Below are 22,173 nucleotides of genomic sequence, written 5' to 3' on the forward strand. Positions count from 1 at the left end.
TCAACCATACCTAACTCTATACATGTCCCGGAGGAGAAATTAAACAATCTCTCAACCTCGCACTCGTATAGAATCGCAATGAGTTCTAAGGATTCCAAGTGATAAATCCTCTTCCTAGATGTAGATCTAACCCTTTGGTCCAGGTGGACGGTCCCTAGCCACAATTAAGCCCTAGGTGCTAAAATCACTTCAACGCTTCACTCCGTTGCCTCTACAACTAAGCCCCAGAGGAAGGTTATCCCTTAGCCCGTTCACTCTACTATGACCGCAAAGAACTCGAGGAAATGGAGGTAGGATAAATCACACCGAAGGGGAAAGGGGACGCTCCGCTACCTCTCGACTCACCCTCTCAACCCTCTCCAATCTAGTTTTGTCTAACTCTCGTGGTGTGTCACTCACTCACAAGGGTTACTAAAAAAAACTCTCAACCCTAGTGTCACTCTAAGGGAGTATTCATTCAATCAAGAATTCATGATTGGAACTCAATTAAAGCATCAATTAATGAAAGCATAATAAAAGGTTTAATGAGATAAATACATCCTAGGGTTCACAAATCTAAGTACCCACTAGGGGGTTTAGCTCTCCATGGAGCTAGTTACAATCAACAATGAAATCGAATGTAAAAACAAGTAATCCATAGAAAACCCCCTCAGTGTTTGTGTCGATGGTCTTGTGGAGTGGTCTCGTCCTCTCCAAAGGTCCTCTTGTCAAGCCTAGGGCACACCTCTCCGAATCAGTGCCGATGAAAGCTCCCCAATAACTATCTTCCAAAAAAAACACGGTGTCGAAGCCAGAGAACCACTCCAAAAGCCTTGCCTAAACCTCTCTAAACCCTAGCCGCCACCCTCTCAAAAGTTGGAGAAAAGATAGAGAAAAGAATGCTGAAATCAGGGCTGAAATCGGCTTTAAATAGGCTAGAATCGGGCATCCACACGGGCCTGTGGAATTTTCGTACGGGCGTGGGTAATTTCCACACGCCCGTGTGGATTCTCTGGAATTCTGTTTTTCGGCCGGCTATGAACAGTAGCTACCATAGTAAATCACTACATTGATTTGCTACGATACCTGCCAAAAACACTCCCAAATCCAATTTTCATCGAGGCAATATAAACGGGCACACGTTTATACCATAGATCGCATCGCTTCTTTAATAAAAGGGTTTATTGGTGAAGATCTTGCTATAATTGCACAAGTTGGGATATACAAATGTGACTGCCTTTGTGCCCCTCCAAATCATTGTAAATAACTTGAATGTATTGGAAGTTGGCACACATTCACATATCTTCGATCACAACTTGTGTCTCCGTGTTTGTTCCTTCTAAGATTTCATCAAACGGTGCATTCACGATCTACTTTGGCTTCTTTCTTCAACACTCGACTTCACAACCCTATACGCATGAAAGTAACACAAATGCACATATATTAGCGCTAAAACCTGATAAAAGTAATGCTCATCATAAGGAAAGAACACTTCGTATTCTTATCACACAATCACTTATCAAATCGCTTCCACCCAAATCCTCCTATGATTGCATTACACATAAGGAAATATAAAATTAGGGTCAAAATTCAACCTAGGTCCAGCCCTAATGGTTATAGGGGTATGAAATACTCGATGGTCACTGCGTATTCATACATGAATCCCTTCCAAACTTGGTGAGTCTAGTACAAAGGCAATGGTCATGTACCAAGTACAACCTAGAAGTGGAATCGCAGAGTTCTCATGCAAAACAACACATCCAAGAACACCAAGCAAGGATCACAAACCACACAAATGCCATAAATGTAAATCAAAGCATCTATACAAACAAGTTCATCCCAAGGTTCACCGAATACCCGGTGACCTTGGGAGTGTAGTTCAACATCAACAAAGGAGAAAGCATGGAAAATAAGAAATACAAGACAAAGCTCAAAGCAAACTCTCCTAAGATGAAGAATAGAAGGTGGTGATGAGAACTTGACAGATTTAAGCCGGCAAGCTCTTAGATCTTCTCCTTGATAGGACTCCTCTTCTCCACTTAGATTTACTCTTTAGATCTGCCCTCTCTAGCCTCCTTGAAGCTCTAGATGATGAAGGTGGAGAATGGTGGCCAAAAGTCACCATAGATGATGCCCTAGCCCCCTTTTAAAGATGATTCTCGAGTTTGCTTGCAGGCTGGTTCAAGGTCAGAATACGGGCCATGAAGATGCTCAAAAAAATCTGCCAAAATTCCAGTAAGTTTCTACAGTAAACTACTACAGTACTTCTGCTCTCTTAATTGCTTGCTGCAAGCTTCACGGCTACAAGGTTGCCCATGAGGAATTCTAGACTTAGCATTTTCATCAAATCATCATGCTTCAGGTTGCTACAGTGTCGCTACAATGTCCGAGCCCTAAAACGCAGTTTTCAGTGTCGATTTCTTCTCAACTTTCATCGTAGAGCTCACCTAGGCTTCATTTGTGCCTTAAACATGAAATAAAACAATTAAACCATAAGAAGGCATCAAATACTCAATTAAATACATTAAACATGCGCATACATACATCTAAAATATATACATTTAGATGTTTATCACCTTCTCCGATGTGATTATGAAGCAATAAGGGAGTTTAATGGACAAGTTCTATTTCTCTTATTGCTTTCCTATGATTATTTTTGTAAGATTATGAGGGACTAACCATCTTCCAATGCCCCAAATTGTGAACCTTGACTTCTAATGCTATGATTTTAGTGATATTGATTCTTGAGTTTACTTGTGGTTTCCCTTTTGTTCATATTGCTTATCTTTCTATGTGTTGATTGCCTTGATGCTTGTATGTTGCTTTCTTAACGAGGGGCTTGCCGATAGCCGCGTATGTGTTGATTTTTCATTTATTTCCTACATTGTTGCCATTTCTTTTTAAGTTGATGTTTAAACTTAGATCGATTCATTGTCTAGAGGATAATTTCTACTCGTCTAGCTAGGACACACATTAAGGAAGGGGTTGAGTCCACTTTGATCCTTGGCCAAGGATGCACGTTATCAAGAGTTATTGCATTTATCAAGGGGATAAATCCGGGGCACTGTGTTTTTCACTACTATCTCTTCAACCCAAAACCATGTCTCTTCTTCTTTCTCTATTATTTTCTTATTTAGTAGATTAATTAATTCAAACCAATTTTTGAGTAGGCTAAATATTAGGAAACGAACAAGTATCAAGAGTTATACCAGTCCCTGTAGATTCCACTACCCGAACCTATTGGGTACACTTTACTACTTGTACAACCCGTGCACTTGCAGATACACAAGGGGCATATCATCATGTATAAAAATTTAATAAATAAGTCAATGCTCAAGAGAATCAGGCACAACACAATTGTGCTATATAAGCAGCACGGGTGTGCTAACTGGAACAGAGGACGTGTGTGCTATTACATTAACTAAAGAAAAGCAAAAACACCCTCGTTCTAGCAAAAGAGCATGCACATTCTTCAAAAACACAGAGCATGGGTGCACTTTCCTAGAACAACCTAGGGTAAAAAGAGCATGACCGTGCTTCACTCGAAGCATGCCCGTGCTCAGTAATCTTATCGAGCAAGAAAAAGGGCATGTAAGCATGGTTTCTAGCCTAACAACATGGATTGAATATTTCAAAGCAATTAAAATCATGAATACAATAAAATGCAAGAAATTGGCAACGAAAATGACAACACACAAGGACTAGAAATAAAAATGAAATCATAACTTTGCTTGGGGAAGAAAGGAAAATGGGCGAGAGATAATCTACAAGAGAAAGGCTCAAAAACTCAGCAAGAAAACCAAAATCCGACTAAAGTTGAGAGATGGAGGCTTGGAAGGAAGAACAAAAATAGCGACCACACCGGCGGGCGGAAATAAAAAGAGAAGAATGGAAGGGGAATGGTAGCACCAGAGCACGCCTGAACAGCATGGTCGTGCTTGAGACTTTGATTACCCCTAAATGAAGAAAAAATGCCTTAAAAGAGTACAATTATGCTTGAGACCATGCTTAAAGCCATGCTTAATACTGGAAAATTTGACATAAGTCAAAATGAAAGCACGACCTTGCAAAGGGTGGCCAGCCCGTGCTTAAGTAAGCACGGTCACCAGCACGGGCATGAACACGCCCGTGCTTGCCCCTATTTCCAAAATTTCCACAACTCCTAAAAACTACATGGCCAAAAGCATCATCATTCTTATCTTGGAAAAATAGAGAAGATGTAAAAACCCAAACAATTTCACTCTCGAACAACCACTAACTGAAAAACATAGCTGTAGAATGGAACAATGAATAGCCATGAGCCCAAATTTACTCAAATTGAATGAGAAACTCAGTCTGACATTAACAAACCACCAAACAAGGAAAAACAAACAAAAAAAAACACAACACTAACAAGAGGAAAATAATAATATAAACATACGAGAAAACACTTGGGTTGCCTCTCAAAAAACACTTGTTTAACGTCACTAGCTTGACGTACTTTATCACACTCACCGAGGGGGGTCATGGAATCAAATTCCCCCAAAATTTATTGTATCATGAACAAAAGAATAAGGTGTTAATGTTTCAAATATGTAAATTCCCTTTACTTAAAACCAAAGGATGCATGCAAGCCTTAGGGTTTGTTGGTGGACTATTTCTCTTCTTGTTAGTGGTGAAGTTCTTCCACTTAGGAGACCTTGTGCTTGATCAAGCTAGGTCCTTTCTCTTGTTTACTCCCAAAGTCATCATCGTGTTTACCATCTTCTAGCTCATCAAGAGTATCCTCCTCTTAAAGGATCTCTAACAATTTATCCTTCATCCATGTGTGCTACATAAAATCATAAACATGTTCATCAACAATGTCGAAAGCATAACATGTGTCATCAAAATCCATAGAATGGCGTATAGCATCTTGCAACTTGAACACAACTTTTTCATCGCCCACTCTCAAAACCATTCAACCATCCTTGACGTCAATCAAAGTTTGCGAAGTTGCCAAAAATGGTCACCCAAGGATCAAAGGAACCTCGTCCTTATCATCCAAGTTTAAAATAACAAAATCCACTAGGAAGATGAATCGGTCCACTTTTACTAATACATGTTCAATAATTCCCATTAGGGTGACGAACTGACCGATCGGCGAGTTGCAAACTCTCTCTATTGGCTTAAGCTCACCAAGCCCTAAATTTTGGAAAATCTTATAGGGCATCAAATCAATGCTTGCACCTAGATTAGCAAGTGCCTTCTCATCTATCCCCCAACCCCAATAATGCATGGGATTAGGAAACCTCCTGGATCTTTTTCTCTCTTGGGAATTTTATTAGAGATGATGGTGGAGCATTCCTCACTCAATATAATAGTAGCTACCTCCTCTAGCTTCCTCTTGTTAGTCAACAAATCCTTAAGAAATTTTGCATAGAGAGGTATTTGGGGAAGGGACTCAACAAATGGAACATTAATGTGCAAAGTTTTAAACATGGCAAGAAACTCTTGAACTGTTCCTCCTACTGATCTTTCTTCACCATACCCGGATATGGTAGCTTCGGTTGGAAGTTAGCAATCTTAGTCTTGTCCTTGCTAAGATCCTTCTAATTCTTTTCAACATTACCATCAAGAGACTTTTCTTCAATGCTAACCTCGTGATGTTTAGCAGATTCTTTCTCACAATCTTGAGTTATTGGGGTTATCAATTCCTTACCACTTCTCAAAGTGACTACCTTTAGACTCTCAAGGATTGACCTCTGTGTTGCTTGGAAAAGATCAAAAGGGTCGTTTAGCAAGCGTCTTGGAGATTTACGCCACTTGATGTTTAAAATTTTGTAAGGAGGAGGTGCTAGTTGAGGTTGTGATGACCTAATCTGTGGTAATTTGACTTTTTAATATTTCTTCCTTCATGTTTCAACTTGTTTTCTTGAGTAATTTTCATGTGTGAGAGTGTTTAAGAGTACCCCAAGTCATTAGAATAAAAAATGAGGTCAATCGGACACTAATTGAGTCGTTTAGAGCCATTTTTGTATAGGTTGAATGGGCCTAACGAGGTCCATACGGGCTGTATACACCCTGACATGAAAATTCCAGAAACTTTCTACTAGGTCATGCGGGCCATATGGGGGGGCCGTATGGGGGTCGGTATAGGATGAAAATCTAGGGTTTAAAAACCATTTTTCTCATATTTTCCCCATTCTTTCTACACACTTCCTTAGACCCTTTTCTCTTCTACTTTCTCCCTCCTCTAGAACCTTCATCTCCACTTCTCAAACCCATCATCCTTACCTTGAATCATGAAGAAAACTCAAAGATTTCTCCTTCCTCTCTTGAGAAGAGCTTTCCTTAAGGTTTTTGAGAAGCTTTGAGGTAAGGTTATATACTTCACCTTGGTCTTCTCCTTCTTCCTTTCTCTCTTTGTTGGATTTTCTTTGAGGTTATTGGTGAAAATATTGTGTTTTGTTTGGATTTAAAAAAATAGAAGAAATTTGGAGTTGTAAAACCTTGAATCCATTGAGATTTGAGAGAGATCTCTCATGTTCTAAAATAGGGTTACTGTAGCACCGAACCAAGTTTGGTTTATTTTGCTTATCTTGTTAGTTTTGAGGGTTGTGAGAGTTTCATTATTGTTAAATCTTCTTGCTAGAGTGCTTAGCAAACCCTAGGGACAATCATTTTCCCATTTTGAGAATTGTTCTTCATTTCAATTGAGCAAGTCATTGATGAGGTTTCGTTGCTTGTTTTGGTTGTTTAAATGCTTCTAGGAGGTGAGACTTCAATCAAGGGAAAAGAGCCGGTGGAGAAGTAACACCGGAGGTTTTTAGCTCACTAAGTTTGTGAGTGGGATTTATTAAATTATGGACTATAAATCATGCATGTTTTCAAATGTTTAAGTTGCCTTGGCCTTCAATGATAATTTATTGTTGCTAATACTCTTCGAATATTTTCTAGGGCATTTAGAAACTATGATGATTTATTATTTAACTTATTTCAAGAATATTTGAAAAGTATATGTTACTTGTGATTTGAAACTCTATGTTTTGGGTCATATGTTTCGTAGTGTGTATTTTCAAGAAAACTTGATGTCTTGGTTATGATGACTAAGTGAGTTGTGCAAGCTATATTGAATTTCATTGTGATGATGTTATACTTATATTATACTTTCAAAGGTTCCTCTTAAATAATGTTTTCTTGATGAAAGAGGATTTCTTTGTAGGCGTATGATCAATTGACTCAGTCCTCTGAAATTATGGTTGAATTTTTAAATGATATATTTAGAATATTTTCTATGATGTTATTTGTGTTTAAAAACTTAGTTTTTGAAATTCATCTTCAAGGAATTATTGAAATTGATGTCTTCCTATGTGAAAAGATTTGTTTCATGATTAGCATAACATTTATTTGATTTGATATGTGCAAATTACTCATTCTTGGAGTAAGGATGGTTTATGTAAAAAGTGTCTCGAATTGTTTCTATGGTATTTGAAAACAATATTTGGGATCATGACTTAGTTCATTCAAAGATACTTTCAAGAATGTCATGGTGTGTTTAAAAACTTTATTATTGTGCTTTAAATATTCTAAAATGTATGTTTTTATGAAACTTGGGACTCTGGTTATGATATTAAATGATTTTATGGAAACCATTTCTGCAACACATTTTGTATTATTGTTGAAGTTACTCTTGAAATGTGTACGATGCTTATTTGATGAAAGGATGTCCAAATGTGATGTTTTGGATAGCTTACTCACTCTTGGAGTGAAAACTATATATGATAAAGCTTGTGATAATTTGATGAGATTGATGCTATATTTGAAGTATGTTTTCAAAGAATACTCTTGTATGGTGTTCTTGATAGAGATGGTTTCATTGAAATTGTTATAAGAAAGTTATCCACTCTTGGAGTGAGATTGGCATTTGTGAACACTTGTGATCTCTCAGTGAGATTTATGCTTTCCTATTGATGTATATACTATGCCTACGAGCTGGATTATTATTTAAATGTTTTGATTGTGACATGGGAGTCGAGCCCCAATACTTACTGCAGTAAGAAGTGGATGGTTTCCACGGGCCGACCTGTTTAGAGGTGGCATGGAAAACCGTCAAACCTATTATGCAATTTCAGGTGGAAACGTAGATCCCTGACTTGGATATAGTTGGGTTGTTCAGAGTCACCACGCGAACTTCCCAGCGGCCAATGCCTAGATACGCGCATCTTGGTGGCTCCTGACCTAACCGAGGCCACGGTTAGTGACGGAGGGTTTTCGAGGCTATTTGTGATACTATCAACTTATGACTTATTAATTTAATTATTTATTTTCTAAATATTTTGAATTGTTGAGTTATTGAAAGAAAATGTATGATTCTCGGATTTTAAACTTGTTTTGGGTTCCTTTATGAATGAAAAAGGTTGTTGACTTGCATTTCTTGATGAAAAGCTCACATTCATGGTTTTATACTTGACTTCTACAATATTTTATCATTGTTGAATTTTAAAGCACATTCTTGTTTTGCATTTTCTATTTGTTCATATATGAGCTATAGTTCCCTATTTAGTCCCTCAATTGATAATTTAATTTTTAGAGGCTCTTTACTAAGATCTGGTCATCGGTTGAGATTTCTTAAATACCTATTTTATTGAATTAATGGAAGGAACGGATGTTTTTGTAATTATAATTGGTTTTAAATTGTTTATGTTTTAAAATGGTTATTAAAAGTGTATATTATTTACGCAAACATGAATTCTTGTTTTATTCTCGTTACTTATGCTATCTTGGTTGTGGCCACACTTTTGAATCATTTAACATGTTACAACTATTAAACCTTGCGTTATGCAAATACCTGGGTTTGAAACTGTGGAAAGAAAATTATTTTTGTTTAGCTATTCATTTTCCGCAGACCTTTATTTCTTTAGTTGGTTGGAAGTGATTCCTAGTTAAGTTAGAGCTTGACTTTGATAAATTGTTAGTGTAAAATTTTTTTATTGGTATATTTTGTTCTTTGTGAATTTTAGTATTACTCTATGGTTGTTGATTTCTTTATTTTAAGTGTTGTTAAACTCTTAAAATAGTTTATTTTTAAATTGGTTATATTCATTTTTGACATGTACGATTTTATAGTTCCATGCGATTCCCCTCATTGAGTAACAATGTTATTCGCCCCTCTTTCTTCTCCCCGGGTGTTAGTTCAGTGAAGCGATGTGGACGCGAAGTGCTTGGCAAAAGTCTATTGCAGTGCATTTACTTATTTTAGTTTATGCATATATTTATATACTCATGTACTTGTCTTGTAGGGTAAGGGATCCCTGAGGTTACGGTGTTGACTCACTTATATGATTCTATTCCTAGATTATTCATGTATGTTGCTATTGTCCAGTGTTGTCTGAGAAACCATACCCAGATTTTGGGATGTTTTGATGACTATGTATTTTAGGTTATAGTTTTTTATTTTTGGGATGTAGTTGTAAATGTTTGCTTGACTTCAAATTGTTCTGATGGGGTTTTTGTCATTGTTGTTGTTATTATGTTATTCTTATAAGGTTTGCTTATAATTCATACCTTGTGTTAAATTGATGATCTTGTATAATAAGGTTATTGTATATGTTCATTATTGAATTACTTTTTGTTGTTATAGTAGTTTTGTTCAAGGAACAAGTTAGCCTTACGGCGATCTAGGGTTGAGGCAGGTGTTTGACCTCCTCCTAGTTGTCGTGGCGGTATGTCATGTGCGGGACCCGCAGGATGGGGCATGACATAATCTACCCTTGGGATACTTGTCCTAGTTGACTCCATGAAAAATTCAGGTGATTTCTCCACCTCGGGTTGTAGGTACTGCTATTGGGATTGTTCTGAGCCACATAGTCAACCTGATTTATGCTAGCATTCCCATCAAAAAGCAGACAGTTAGACCCTGTTGGACCACTCAAAGATTCACGACTCTTAACTGGGGCTTGGGGTTGAACTTGAATTGTGTCCAACCTCTTCAATATGGCTTCCACTTGTGCCACCAATGTAGTAATGTATCAACCTCATAAATACTAGTGAATTTCACTGGTTTATTCCTCTTAGAACTCCATTGGTACCCATTAGAACCCATGTCATCAATCAAGGTGAAGGCGGCAATTGGTTGTCTACTACACAAAGAACCCTCGGTTGCTGCATCCAACATTTGATTTATGGCCACATTTCAACCCACTGTACAAAGTTTGAATCTGCATCCACTCCATGATCCCATGTTGTGGACATTTCCTCAACAACTCCTTGTACCTTTCCCAAGTATCATACAAGGTCTCGGATTCCATCTGTCTAAAGGAAGAAATGTCGCTTCTCAACTTCATGATCTTCGTTGGAAGGAAATATAGGGTAAGAAATTTCTCGGCCAACTGTACCCATGTTGTGATCAACCCTTATGGGAAGGAAATTGGCCATTGCTTGTCCCTTCCTCTTACTGAAAGTGGAAAGAGTCGTAGGCGAACTGCATCCTCAGACACATTGTTTGCCTTGAAAGGTCACAAATTTCCAAGAAATTCTTTAGGTGATCATAAGGGTCTTGATCTTAGAACCCATCAAAGTGGTACATATGTTGCATCATCTGTATGAAATTATGCTTCAATTCAAAGTTATTCACCGCCATAGGAGGGCAAACAATACTAGGCCCTGTTCCTTAACAATTAGGCCTTGCTAGTCTGAAATAATTCTTTGCTGATTCCTGGCCATTTGCTCGTTCTGGTCAACCTCAATATTAATCTCCATTGAACAAGTTTCTTCGAGATTCACTTGTCTTAACTTCTATGTAGTGTTCTTTCTAATTCTGGATTAGGACTCACTAGTGGAGATGAAAAACTTCATTTGGTCATACAAGAATAACTACAAAATGAGTTAACAAGAAACAAATTAGACAAAGAAAGAGAAATAAAAAATACAATATATACAAAAATAAAGAAAAACGGCTAGATTACTAACAAACTTTCTCAAGAGTTGTTAGTCCCTGGCAATGGCGCCAAAAACTTGGTACGCCACTTATGTAACTACAAGTACATGAGTTGTAAAAGTAGTAAAGTGTACCCAATGGATCGGGTAATCGAATCCACAGGGACTGAAATAGCTCTCGATACTTATTCAAATTCTAATATCTAGCTAAATCTAGAGAATAGTTGAAAACTAATGAAAAACAATTAAATAAATGCAGAAAGAGAAAAGAAAAAGAGACAAGGTTGGGTTGAAAAGATATCAGTGGAAGGACAATGCCTGGACTAATCTCCTTGACAGATGTATTGACTAGGCAACGATTACATGTACATCCCCTTGGACCATGGCAACCACCTACGGAGGATTTGATAGCGTATGTCCTCACTTAAGGCTCAGAGTGGACTCAACCCCTTCCTTAATGTGTGCTAGATGGAAAAATCACTTAACATCTAGACAATGGATAAACAACTAAGGTTAACATGCTTCTTGACTGAAATTGCAACTATGGGGGACAATACAAACCACATCAATGCTCACGCAGATAGTGGCAATCCCCACGTTGAGTTTTAGAACATACAAACATCAAGGCAATCAACACAAAGATGAGCAAGAAATATAAACAAAAGGGAGACCACAAGAAAACTCAATAATCAAAGCAACTAAGTTCAATACATCAAAGGTCAAAGTTTATAATCTGAGGCACCGAATGATGGTTAGCCCCTCATGGTTCTGCAATGCAGCAAAGAAAAACAATAAGAGAAAAAGATGTTATTCATAAGACTTCCTTCATGCTTCACAATCCTTTTCGAAGAGTGCTCTATGATGATCTTGCTGGCATTCCTTCAATCCCATGGTAATCTCTCCACTAGATCCGGCCTTAAATGATGCCAACCTCTGCCCTAATCCGTGCTTCTAGGAAAAAAAAGAAGATGCCCCTGAAATCTAACTTTAGGGGCTTAAAAACACCTTTCTCGATGTGAGCACAGCCGTGCTCTTGATTGTGCTTTCCTCCAGGTGTCTTGGAGATAGTCTAGGCACGATTCCTGAAAAGTGTACTAGTGCAAGCACACCTGTGCTTACCGCCCATGCTTGGAGAGCACGCTGGTGCAAGGAGCAGTGGAACCATACTTTTGGCTCTATGAAAATTGACACACCCCTTACGTGTGTGTACCGCAAGTGCACGGGTTATCGAAGTAATAAAGTACCCAAAGGATGGGTAATCAATCCACAGGGAATAGATGTCTAGAAACAAGAAGTATTGCTACTTAGCTAGAGTGAAAAGCAATTGGTGATTGTGATTCAAACTATTAATGAAAATAAAAATAAAAGAAAAGAGAGTAAACAAGAGTAATCAGAAGAGGTAATCAATGGTAAAGTGGGGGTACTCAGACAATGCTCACCCTAAGACTATTGTTTCAAGTGCAAGACCAATATTATGCCTCCCTAATTGAGATTTAATGAGTCATGGAAATCCAAAGACACACGGTCCCAAACCTAAGGTCAATCGTGACTAGCCCTCTACACTCTGCCTCGGTGAAAAGGGATACTCTTAACACCTCACACTTTGTGGGACTGTATGGGGTTCTAAGGACTCCTAGTGAAAACCCTATTTCTTAATTTAGATCAAACCCTTTGGTCTAGACGAAAGATCCCTAATCACAACTAGGGCCCAGCACTAAAGATTTCTCAACACTTCACTCTGTTGCTCTCGCAACTAAGCCCCAGTGGAGAAGATCTCTTAGCACTTCACTCTATCATGATTGCAAAGAACTCTTGGAATATGGAGGTAGGATAAATCGTGTCAGAGAGAAAAGTGGACGTTCCGCTACCTCTCAACTTATCCTCTCAACCCTATTCAATCTCGCTAAGTCTAATCCTAATGGAGATGGTCACTCATCAAAAGGATGACTAGATGGATTCTCAACCCTAGTGTCACTCTAAAGGAAAATCAAACCAATAAGTACACAAGATTGAAACTCAATTAAAACATCAATTAAAGGAAACATAATAGAAGTTAATGAAATAAAATTATCCTATAGTTTAGAAATCCAAGTACCCACTAGAGGTTTAGCTCTCCATAGAGTGATACAAAATCAAAGATAAAGTCAAAATTAAATGTAAACACTCCATAAAAATAACCCCCTTGTCGTCCATGGTGATGGTCTTCAAAAGCCGCTTCTTCTTCTCCAAAGACTCCTCCGTTGAGCCTAAGGCACACCTCGCCGAATCAATGCCATTGAAAGCTCCCCCAATAACTCTCCTTTGAAGGAAATCGATGTCGAAAGACGTAGAAATGCTCCAAAATCCCAACAAAAACCTCCCCAAACCATAGTCGCGCTCTCTCCAAAAGATAGGAAAAAGATCTTTAAAATAACTCTTTGAAGCGGTATTTAAAAAGCTGAAATTGGGATTTCACACACCCTTGTGGAATTTCCACATAGGCATGTGGATTTCCAAGTTCTTCATTTTCTGCACTCTATGAATAGTAACTACAACAGTAACTTGCGAACAGTGTTTTACTGTAGTAAACTGCTACAGTACTCCCAAAATCATCTTCTTCCATTGAGGCCACATGGTTAGGCACACATCCATGCGGTAGATCATGTCGCATCTTCTCTTACAAACATGTTGATGAAGCTCTTGAAAATACTACACAAGTTGGAGCATGTGTGTGTGACTGCCGTTGTGCCCCTCTAATTTGTAGGTTCACTTGCACACTTTTTGAGGTTGGCACACACCCACATGCATATGATCACAACTTGTGCCTTGATCCTTATTCAATTCAAGAGATTCCTCAAAAATCACATTCATGATCTATTTTTGCTTTATTTCTTCAAAACTTATCTCCACAACCCTAAATGCACAAAAGAAAACAAATACACACGAATGAGCCATAAAACCTAATAAAAGTGATGCTTAATGTAAGAAAGGTATACTTAGTAATACTTATACACAAGCACTTATCAAAAATCCCAATAAAGTGCACGGGCGCAAGCACGCCTGTGCTTGCCGACTGTGCTCCTCGGTAAGTTGGTGTTATGGGCAGTAAAACCGTGCTCTCTATTTTGTGCAGATCCCAGTGAAGTGCACAGGCTTAAGCATACCCGTGCCTGCTGACCATGATTCCAAGTACGATTGTGCTTAGGCAGCTCTGCTGGAATTCTCTAAGTCCTGAAAACAGCGTGGTTTAAAGCACGAGCGTGCTTTTTGGCTATGCTTGTCCTGAAAAGTGCATTCCAATACCATTTTGAGCCCGAATTGAACTCTATTTAATTCTTTTGATCCAAAGCCTGATTATCTACAACATTTAACAAATATACCTTAAATAGCTTCTGTTTATAACAAAAACATGCTAAAAGGACAAGAAATTCATTCAAAAGGGTATGTAAAATGTCTATATAGAATGCACTCATCAGATAACTCCATTCTACTCAGGTGTGTATGGAGCATATCCCTTCTTTTTCATAATACCTCATGAATTGGCCAGTCAAAAACTAACCTCTATTAGTACATAAGACCTTGAGAGTGTAACCACTTTGCTTCTCCAAGAAAAGTTTGAACTTCTGAAAATTCTTAAATACTTATGACTTATATTTGAGAAAATATTCTTAGCTATATTAGGTGTAATCATTAATGAAGAGAAGAAAGTAGAGGTATCCTTCAAGTGACTCTATTTGCATTGGTCCACAAAGTAGAGGTATACTAACTCTAGAGGTGCAGAGGTTGGCCATGTTCCTCCATTAGTGAATGATTGTCTCGTTTGCTTCCCATAGATACAACCTTCACAAACTTCTATTTGTTCAAGTCGAGGTAAGCCTTTCACTAAGCCCTTATAACTTAGAATTTGCAATCCCTTAGGCTTTAGGAACCGGTACCTCAAGTGGTATACGGTTTAGATTTTTTGGCCACTTGTAATCAAGTTCACACTCCCAACATTATTAATTTCCAGAAACATCCTATGCTTTGCCACTGGGACTTTGGCTACTTTCACTCCCATTTCCTTATCTCTAATCAAGCATTCTTCATTCATAAATGAAATAGTATAACCAGAGGATTATGATCACAGCACGTGTCCTTAGAAAATGAGCATACTGTTTCCCGGCTGCAAGTGCATAGGTCGTCAAGTAATAATCCCATCATCCAAGCATGAGAGGATTGTATTCCCTAGGGTCTCAAGAGCTACTATTAGGTAGTGTTTGGTTAGATGTAGTTTCAAATACAATGGATTTGAATTTGTAAATCCTTATATTTAGAAATTCAAGAGACTCAAATCTAGTGTTTGGTTGAATGTATTTGAAAATGCTGGATTATAAAATCTTGTGTTTGGTTGAAGGGATTTATAAATCTAGATTTGAAAAGCATGTGTTTGGTTTAATGTATTTAGAGGATGAGGGCACCCTTATGAGGTTACCCCCTTTTTGAGTGTCCATTAATTTTATTGATTATAAAATATCCATTTGCATATATATTAGGTTAATATAAATATCATTTATTTGATTATATATATATTATTTCGATTCTACCTATCCACTGGTTTAATTGTTTTTATTTATTTATTTATTTATTTATTTATTTATTTATTTAGTTATTTATTTATTTATTTTTGGAATTCAAGCAAAACCATGTGCAGTCTAACTCACTCACATATTAGCTCATATTTCAAACCTAATTAGTATTGGGGAAAATCCAAAATTAATGTTTTATGGCATCTTTTTATATTGCAACCTATAAATCAAAATTAATGTTTTTATTTCAAGCAAAACCATGTGCAGCCCTACTCATGTATTAGCACATATTAAATATTTACAAGAAAAAAAAAAAAGTAAAGTCCTTTGTCAAGTCTTCAGATATTTATAACATCTTTAGTATAGCAACCAATAAATCAAAAATTAAAGCAAATCTAAGGTTTAAATCCACTAATGAAGTTTTCTTTTTCAACAAAAAAAGAAGAAGCCATCCTTTATCAAAGCGAGAAAATAAATCATTGATAAAGTTTAGTAAATACACTCACACATTCAAAATAATCATATAAGTAAAGAAGCACTTCCATATATTAAAAAGTTCATGAAAAATCCTTACTCACCATACACATCACCACAATTATGATTCAAGTGATATTATATCCACAATACTCCATTATCACAAACCTGGCAATCAAAATCAACAGCAAAAAGAAGTCTTTATTAGTGTTTTTGCATATAAATCAACATTGATCACTAGATTATATGCAAAATAAGTAATCACACCAAGAATAATTATAGTTAAAAAAATAAAAAAATAAAAAGATGCATGAAGAAAAATAATAATCAATCCAAAAATTTCTTATAAATTGCAACCTTAAAGGTTACAACCAATAATAGCAAAGAATTTGTTTGCCCAAACTATGCAAAATTCCTCACGCATTCCAAAAAAGGTTCGCGCTCATTTATCATCGACTACAAAATACTTATACACCATGACAGCTTGTTCAATAAAATACCCATATTGTGTCAAATTCATGCACTCGCCTTAAAGCTCTCTTGCAAAGCTCACTGATCTTCTAGACTTAACAGACTCAAACCCATTTTTAATAGTATTGACCAAATTATTGATTGCATCGTTAGTATCATGTGCTATGTGCTTACCTTTTTGTTTCTTGCTTTGTATTGGACTTGTTGCTGACACGGGCTCAGAAGTATTGGGTTGAGCAAATGGGGAGGTATTACCATAAGCATCAGTCTTCCCAAAGGACATATCAACAAAATGTTGTGTAGGAGGGAATACTTCTTGTTCTAAGTTGCACTCCATATGTGTGCCAATATGACTTCCAGATGGGATGGCATAGTGGCCACTAGCTTGATCATTATCACATATAGTCTCAATGAGGTCGTAATCCTCAATAGGCTTATTCAAATATGGCTCATCTTGGGTGTCGATTTGTATGTCAAATATATATAATCAAATGATTAGTTAAAATCATAATGTATAAATTGAAATCATAATATTGAAAATGACATATATCTTAATATATTCTATATACTTAGCCTCACTTGTCACAATCATTTTTAGGTTCTCATCCCAACTCATGCCACTCATCTCTTTTAATCTTTTTTATTCTTTCCTACCTCCTCTTTATTGTCCTAAGATGATTACATACAATGGTCTCTGTAACTATCACCTCGAAAGTGTCTTTTAGGGCTTGAATAGCACCATGAATGGCTTGTGGTTTAAAGCCCTTGTGTACTTTTAACCCTTGCTCAACTTGTCTTGCCATGAATCTTATGAAAAATGACTTTCAGATGATGTCCATCTCTTATTCCCTGATGTCCTTAATGTGATCTTTGATGCTCCGTGGCTACCTTTAATGACTTATAATTCTCCATCTACATTAATAAAAGATATGCAAAACCCAAAATAAATATAAATTACTCATTAAAATAACATGTAACATAAGAACATGTGATTCTTGGGCTTGCCAGAATTAACTTTAAATAAGACTACTTATTTGCCCACATATCAGCTGTAGTTTGATCAAGACGATTAGCCCATTCTTGTGCTTCTTCTCTTTGTTCCTGAAGAGTGTTTTGTGAAGGCCGTTATGGGATCCAATCTTCCTCAGAAGGGAGAAAGTCATCTTGACCACCATTAAGGACATAATTATGTAAGGTACAACACGGCAATACAAGTTCCACCTGTGTCTTAAATGGAAAAAAAGGACTATATGCAAGGATCTTAGAGAGGCTTTTTAAAGAACCAAATGCACGCTTGATAGAGGTACGTGCAGACGAATGGCACAAGTTGAAGAGTTCCTTAGGATTAACAGGTGTCCTAGATCCAAACTCCTTTAGGTGATACCACCTCTATAAGGGGGCATAAAACTAGGTCTTGTGGCATAGCTAGCATCAACCAAGTAATACTTTCTTAATTATAAGATTAATATAGTTTTAATAAGTTACATGTCATAAACCTAGATATATAAAACAAATAAATTGGATAGCTTCAGAGACTTTTAATCCATTGCATCTTTCTAGTGCGCCGTGAAGAATTAAAGAATCATGTGCTGATCCTTCCCACCCCACGAGAACAAAAGTGAAATGAAGGTCAAAATCAATAGCTACAAGGACATTCTGTGTTGGGTAAGGTTTTCTTCCTCGAAATGCATCTACTTCAGATGTTGGGATAGAAATATGTGTATGTGTCCCATCTAGGGCCCCAATACAATCCTAATATTAAATGTTATAAGTCAGAATTATTGCTACGAAGAATATGAGTGTTTCAAATCAAACATAATATTACCTTGAAATAAGGATACAATTTGCTTCTTGTTGCTATATAATGGTGGAGTTTGAATACTTGGCGGCCATATATACTCATGTTGCAATTCACCGATTGCAAACAACACATGATTAAAGTACCTCCTAACTAACAGTTTCACCCGATCTTCCGAAATTATGTCCAATAACACAGTTGTGTTGATTGTAGCCTATAGTACTTAAGAACATTAATAATTGCTTCTCCACACTCATATGAATTGTATCTTTTAGATGTCCTTTTCTATCTAATATTGTGCATAGCTTGAAAAAAGTGGATTTGTTCATGCGCACCATGTTAGTACTAGTGGTATCATTCTCATCTATCAACCTAGATAAATATTTTCCCCTTATTTTTATTTTTTTGTGTGATGGCTCTTTACAAATTCTACCTTTTTTTGTTGTGTACCACTAATAGCACAACGTAGGCCACAATTAGAACTGTTATTTAAATGAGGTACAGTTCATCATCTTCCTCAAATTGATCCATCTAATACAAGATTGGTAGAAAATAAAGTAGTTGTTAACTATAAAACAAATATAATTAAAGGCATTATAATCATTTATGCTAAAATAAAATAGTTTCTGAAAATAAAAAAGGATGGAATATGCATGTTGTCATTAATGAAAATTTTAGATGGTTTTCATTATGATAACAATGAAATATCATAGATATTATAGTAAACAACAAGCAACGTGCATGAGCAAACAGTGAAAAGTAGATCTGAACCATATATATAGAAGTAGACAGTAAACAACAAGGAAAAATATATCATATATATATGAGAAACATTAAATAATTTGTTTAAAAGATTGTAATGATATACACTCATGCTGACATGCATGCCAATTATTGAGATATATATATATATATTGTTTTGTATGTGTGTGGACCTACAGTCATATATATTCTCTCTTTCTATTAATTATCTTCAGATGTAACAGATTGGATATGGTTTAGTTAATATTATTGCTTTGAATTTATTTAAATACATATTTTGGTTAATAGATAAATCTTATATGTAAAATTAAAAATGACTGAGAATTAAATTAATATAATGAGTTGTGTAAGTGTGTTAATTTCTTTGGTAGGAAGTGGACTTTGCTTTATTGATTGATGATTTTTAATTTTTCTCTAAAGAATGGATCAAATGAGTATTATAGAGCTTTAAATATTTGTAAAAATATTTTTGATGCAAATTTTCCATTCATGGCTTTTGAAACCAACATGGTTAATTAGGGTTTAAAATGCATAGACCATTGAAATTCTTTGTGGGTTTCAAGTCATATAACTAAACATATTCACCTATAGTTGTTCTTTAGCATCTTAGATATCCTCTTACCATTAAACTATGTTGACCAACCAACATAAAAGAAAGTGGCTGAATTTATTAGTATAAATTATGCTTTTAATATTGATAATAAATTATCAATTTAGTAGTATAAATTCTACACTTATAAGTAATCCAAACCTTATTATGCAGGTATAATTCTAGGTTAAATAAAATCAAATTGATAAGTTGCACTTCATCTATTTAAATATATTGATAATATAAACATAAATATCACTATCAATTGAAACTTTGAATGACTAGTATAAAATATTTTCTCAGAAAACAAATTATCAGGAAATGCAAAGCACTTGGATAAGAAGTTTGCAATAATTGTAAATGCATGTGTGAACTATAGTACATACCACATGCAAGCATCTTGGAATTGAGCAGCTAAACATGAGCATGAGGTAAAGAAGATGATCATGAGGAAAAGAAGAATATTATGAGAGGAAGAAGAAGAAAATGAAGATCATGAGAAGAAGAGGAAAATCATGAGAAAAAGAAGAATCCATGTATCATAAAAAATAATACACAATAGTTTTGCAATCATTTGCAAGGAGCCTGCTAAGAATGGTTTTCCCAAACAATATTTCAAGAAAGAATGATCATTCACCAGTTTGTTGAATGACAAGTTGAGAAAAGACAAGGTGGCGATGAAGCCCTCTCACCCACTTGGATGAACCCGTGAATCCCTCACGTGATGATCATGTGAGGGATTTAAAAAACTCAGATTTTGTTTTACAGTTATTTTCACAGAAAACAAAATCCCATATGTGTGGGATTTAAAAAGTAGAATTACACTCAAACCCCTTGAAACAAACAAGGGATTTTCAAATTTAAAGGATATTTAGAAATTCAGTTACATTCAGATCCTGGCAAACAAACATGCTCTTATTTTCTTTTCTACTATCCTATCTAAATTACAGAATAGTTATGACTATTCAAATATTGTAAAAAATAAATAAATAAAGGAGCAAGCTAAAGGGCATGACATAAACAAATAAAGATAATAAATACCAATGAGAGGAAAGACCTCAGCCAAGGATCCCATTTGGGAGAAGAACTAGCATGGATGAATTTGAGAATTAAAATATGATGTTGGGTTAAGCTTTGGTTTGCTAGACTCTAAATTCTACTACCTCAGAAACTCCATAGTTTAGCTCTAATATTATATAGATTCTTCCATCTAGAAAATACCCATACTATGTTATTGAGTGCAAGGGGTCTTGGCTAGAGTAATCCTAATGCTCTACCAAGAGCCTCCTGCTTGCCGATACATTGAATTCCCTTCAATCTATGTGTGACCTAATACATGCAAGAATTCCACTCTACAAGCATCACTCAACAATCAAAACTTATAGAATCCATCCATTGTAGGTTGAATATGAAAATAATAGACTGAAACCAAAGTAAAGTATGCCAATAATCAATTAAAAATTAAAATATCATCCATAGAAGGTTCCTCCCAATGTTCACGGAGCCCGGTGACCTTGGGAGTTCAGATCCATATCAAAAGATGAGAAAGCAAGAGATACAAATCAACAATGTAAATGTTCATTGCAAACCCTCTATTCCATCGACTAATGGTGGTGATGAGACCTCTCCGGATCCGCGCCATCTAGTTATTGACATTCCCCTAGATCCACTTTCTTTTCCCCTCGATTCTAGCTTGAATCGGCCTTTTCCAATGGTATTATGCACTAGCACTTAAAGAAGTGTGGCGGCCAAGCCCTCTCTTAAAAACCCTAAAATCACTTATATAGTTGCCCATGTGTGTGGACAAGAATGCGGCCACATGGAGGCCACATAGACATCAAAATCCCACTGCCACAAGTATGCCACACAGTTGTCTGTTGTACACACATGGGCACTATATAGCCTATATAGGGCCCACATGGTCCCTTGGGTGGCCATTTTGGCTTAGTAAGGGGTTGTGTGCCTTTTTCTTCTCCTTGATTGGTGTTGGAAGCTCTTGTACGATAAGTTTGGGCTTCAACCAAGATGAAAATGCTCCCTAAAAAATTCATATTCTTTCTCGGGCTTCAAATGCTTTTTCTAATGTCCTAACCAAAAAGCAAAAAGGCAGCATAAATGAGAATTGGTGTTATAAAGTTTGCATGAAATTAAGTAAATTATACAATGTAAACATGATGTATTTAGACACTTATCAGAAGACATTAGTTAACCAACACTCAGTAAGTTATGAGATAAGTCAAGAGACATATTGAATGTCCTTTAGCAACTATATCTTAATCGAACTGGACTTGATTGTAATTGTGCTTCTCCTGACCACTTGCATCTTTTTATCATCTTCTAGCCTCACAGTTTGCTTCCTCATTTCATCTAGCTCATGAAATAGCTCCTTTTTTCTTGTATGTGGTTCCAACAACCACTGTTGATGAGCCAAATACTTCCTTTTATTACATTTGCCTCACATTGAGCCATAAAAAGGTGACTTAACTTAGTTTCTTCTACCAAGTTAGCTTCTTTCTCCTTGAACCAACACTAAGCTTTCACATTACCAAAACGGTTGTAGTCATAGCACAATATACTACTTTTGTGTTGTATGTACTCACTATGAACTTCCCTTTGTTATATACTCCTTTCTTTTCCTCATCCTTGTGCCTGACCTTTGA

General features: G+C 36.3%; 1 protein-coding gene and 1 non-coding gene across 5 annotated transcripts; one reads left to right on the forward strand and one right to left on the reverse strand.

Moving 5' to 3' along the window:
- The first annotated feature begins 10,173 nt into the window (after nucleotides 1–10,173).
- LOC120271342 lies at nucleotides 10,174–10,280 on the forward strand. The gene has a single exon (XR_005539955.1). It is a non-coding gene; the product is annotated as a small nucleolar RNA R71 (small nucleolar RNA).
- Nucleotides 10,281–13,835: 3,555 nt separating this feature from the next.
- LOC120270697 lies at nucleotides 13,836–21,349 on the reverse strand. Of its 4 annotated transcripts, XR_005539672.1 has the most exons (4): nucleotides 21,103–21,342; nucleotides 16,539–16,817; nucleotides 15,998–16,061; nucleotides 13,836–14,136 (listed from the first exon to the last, which is right to left on the reverse strand). XR_005539672.1 is itself a non-coding variant. In XM_039277771.1 (3 exons), the coding sequence occupies exons 1-3, from the start codon at nucleotides 21,167–21,169 to the stop codon at nucleotides 16,054–16,056; spliced, it is 354 nt and encodes a 117-aa protein (XP_039133705.1). In that variant the 5' UTR covers nucleotides 21,170–21,340; the 3' UTR covers nucleotides 15,964–16,053. The 4 variants fall into 4 exon arrangements, 1 of the variants encoding a protein (XP_039133705.1); XR_005539673.1 differs by lacking the exon at nucleotides 16,539–16,817 and having other exon boundaries at nucleotides 21,103–21,331; XM_039277771.1 differs by lacking the exon at nucleotides 13,836–14,136 and having other exon boundaries at nucleotides 15,964–16,061; nucleotides 21,103–21,340.
- Nucleotides 21,350–22,173: the final 824 nt, after the last annotated feature.

The sequence above is a fragment of the Dioscorea cayenensis genome, chromosome 10 (genome assembly GCF_009730915.1).
Source record: "Dioscorea cayenensis subsp. rotundata cultivar TDr96_F1 chromosome 10, TDr96_F1_v2_PseudoChromosome.rev07_lg8_w22 25.fasta, whole genome shotgun sequence".
NCBI lineage: Eukaryota > Viridiplantae > Streptophyta > Magnoliopsida > Dioscoreales > Dioscoreaceae > Dioscorea > Dioscorea cayenensis.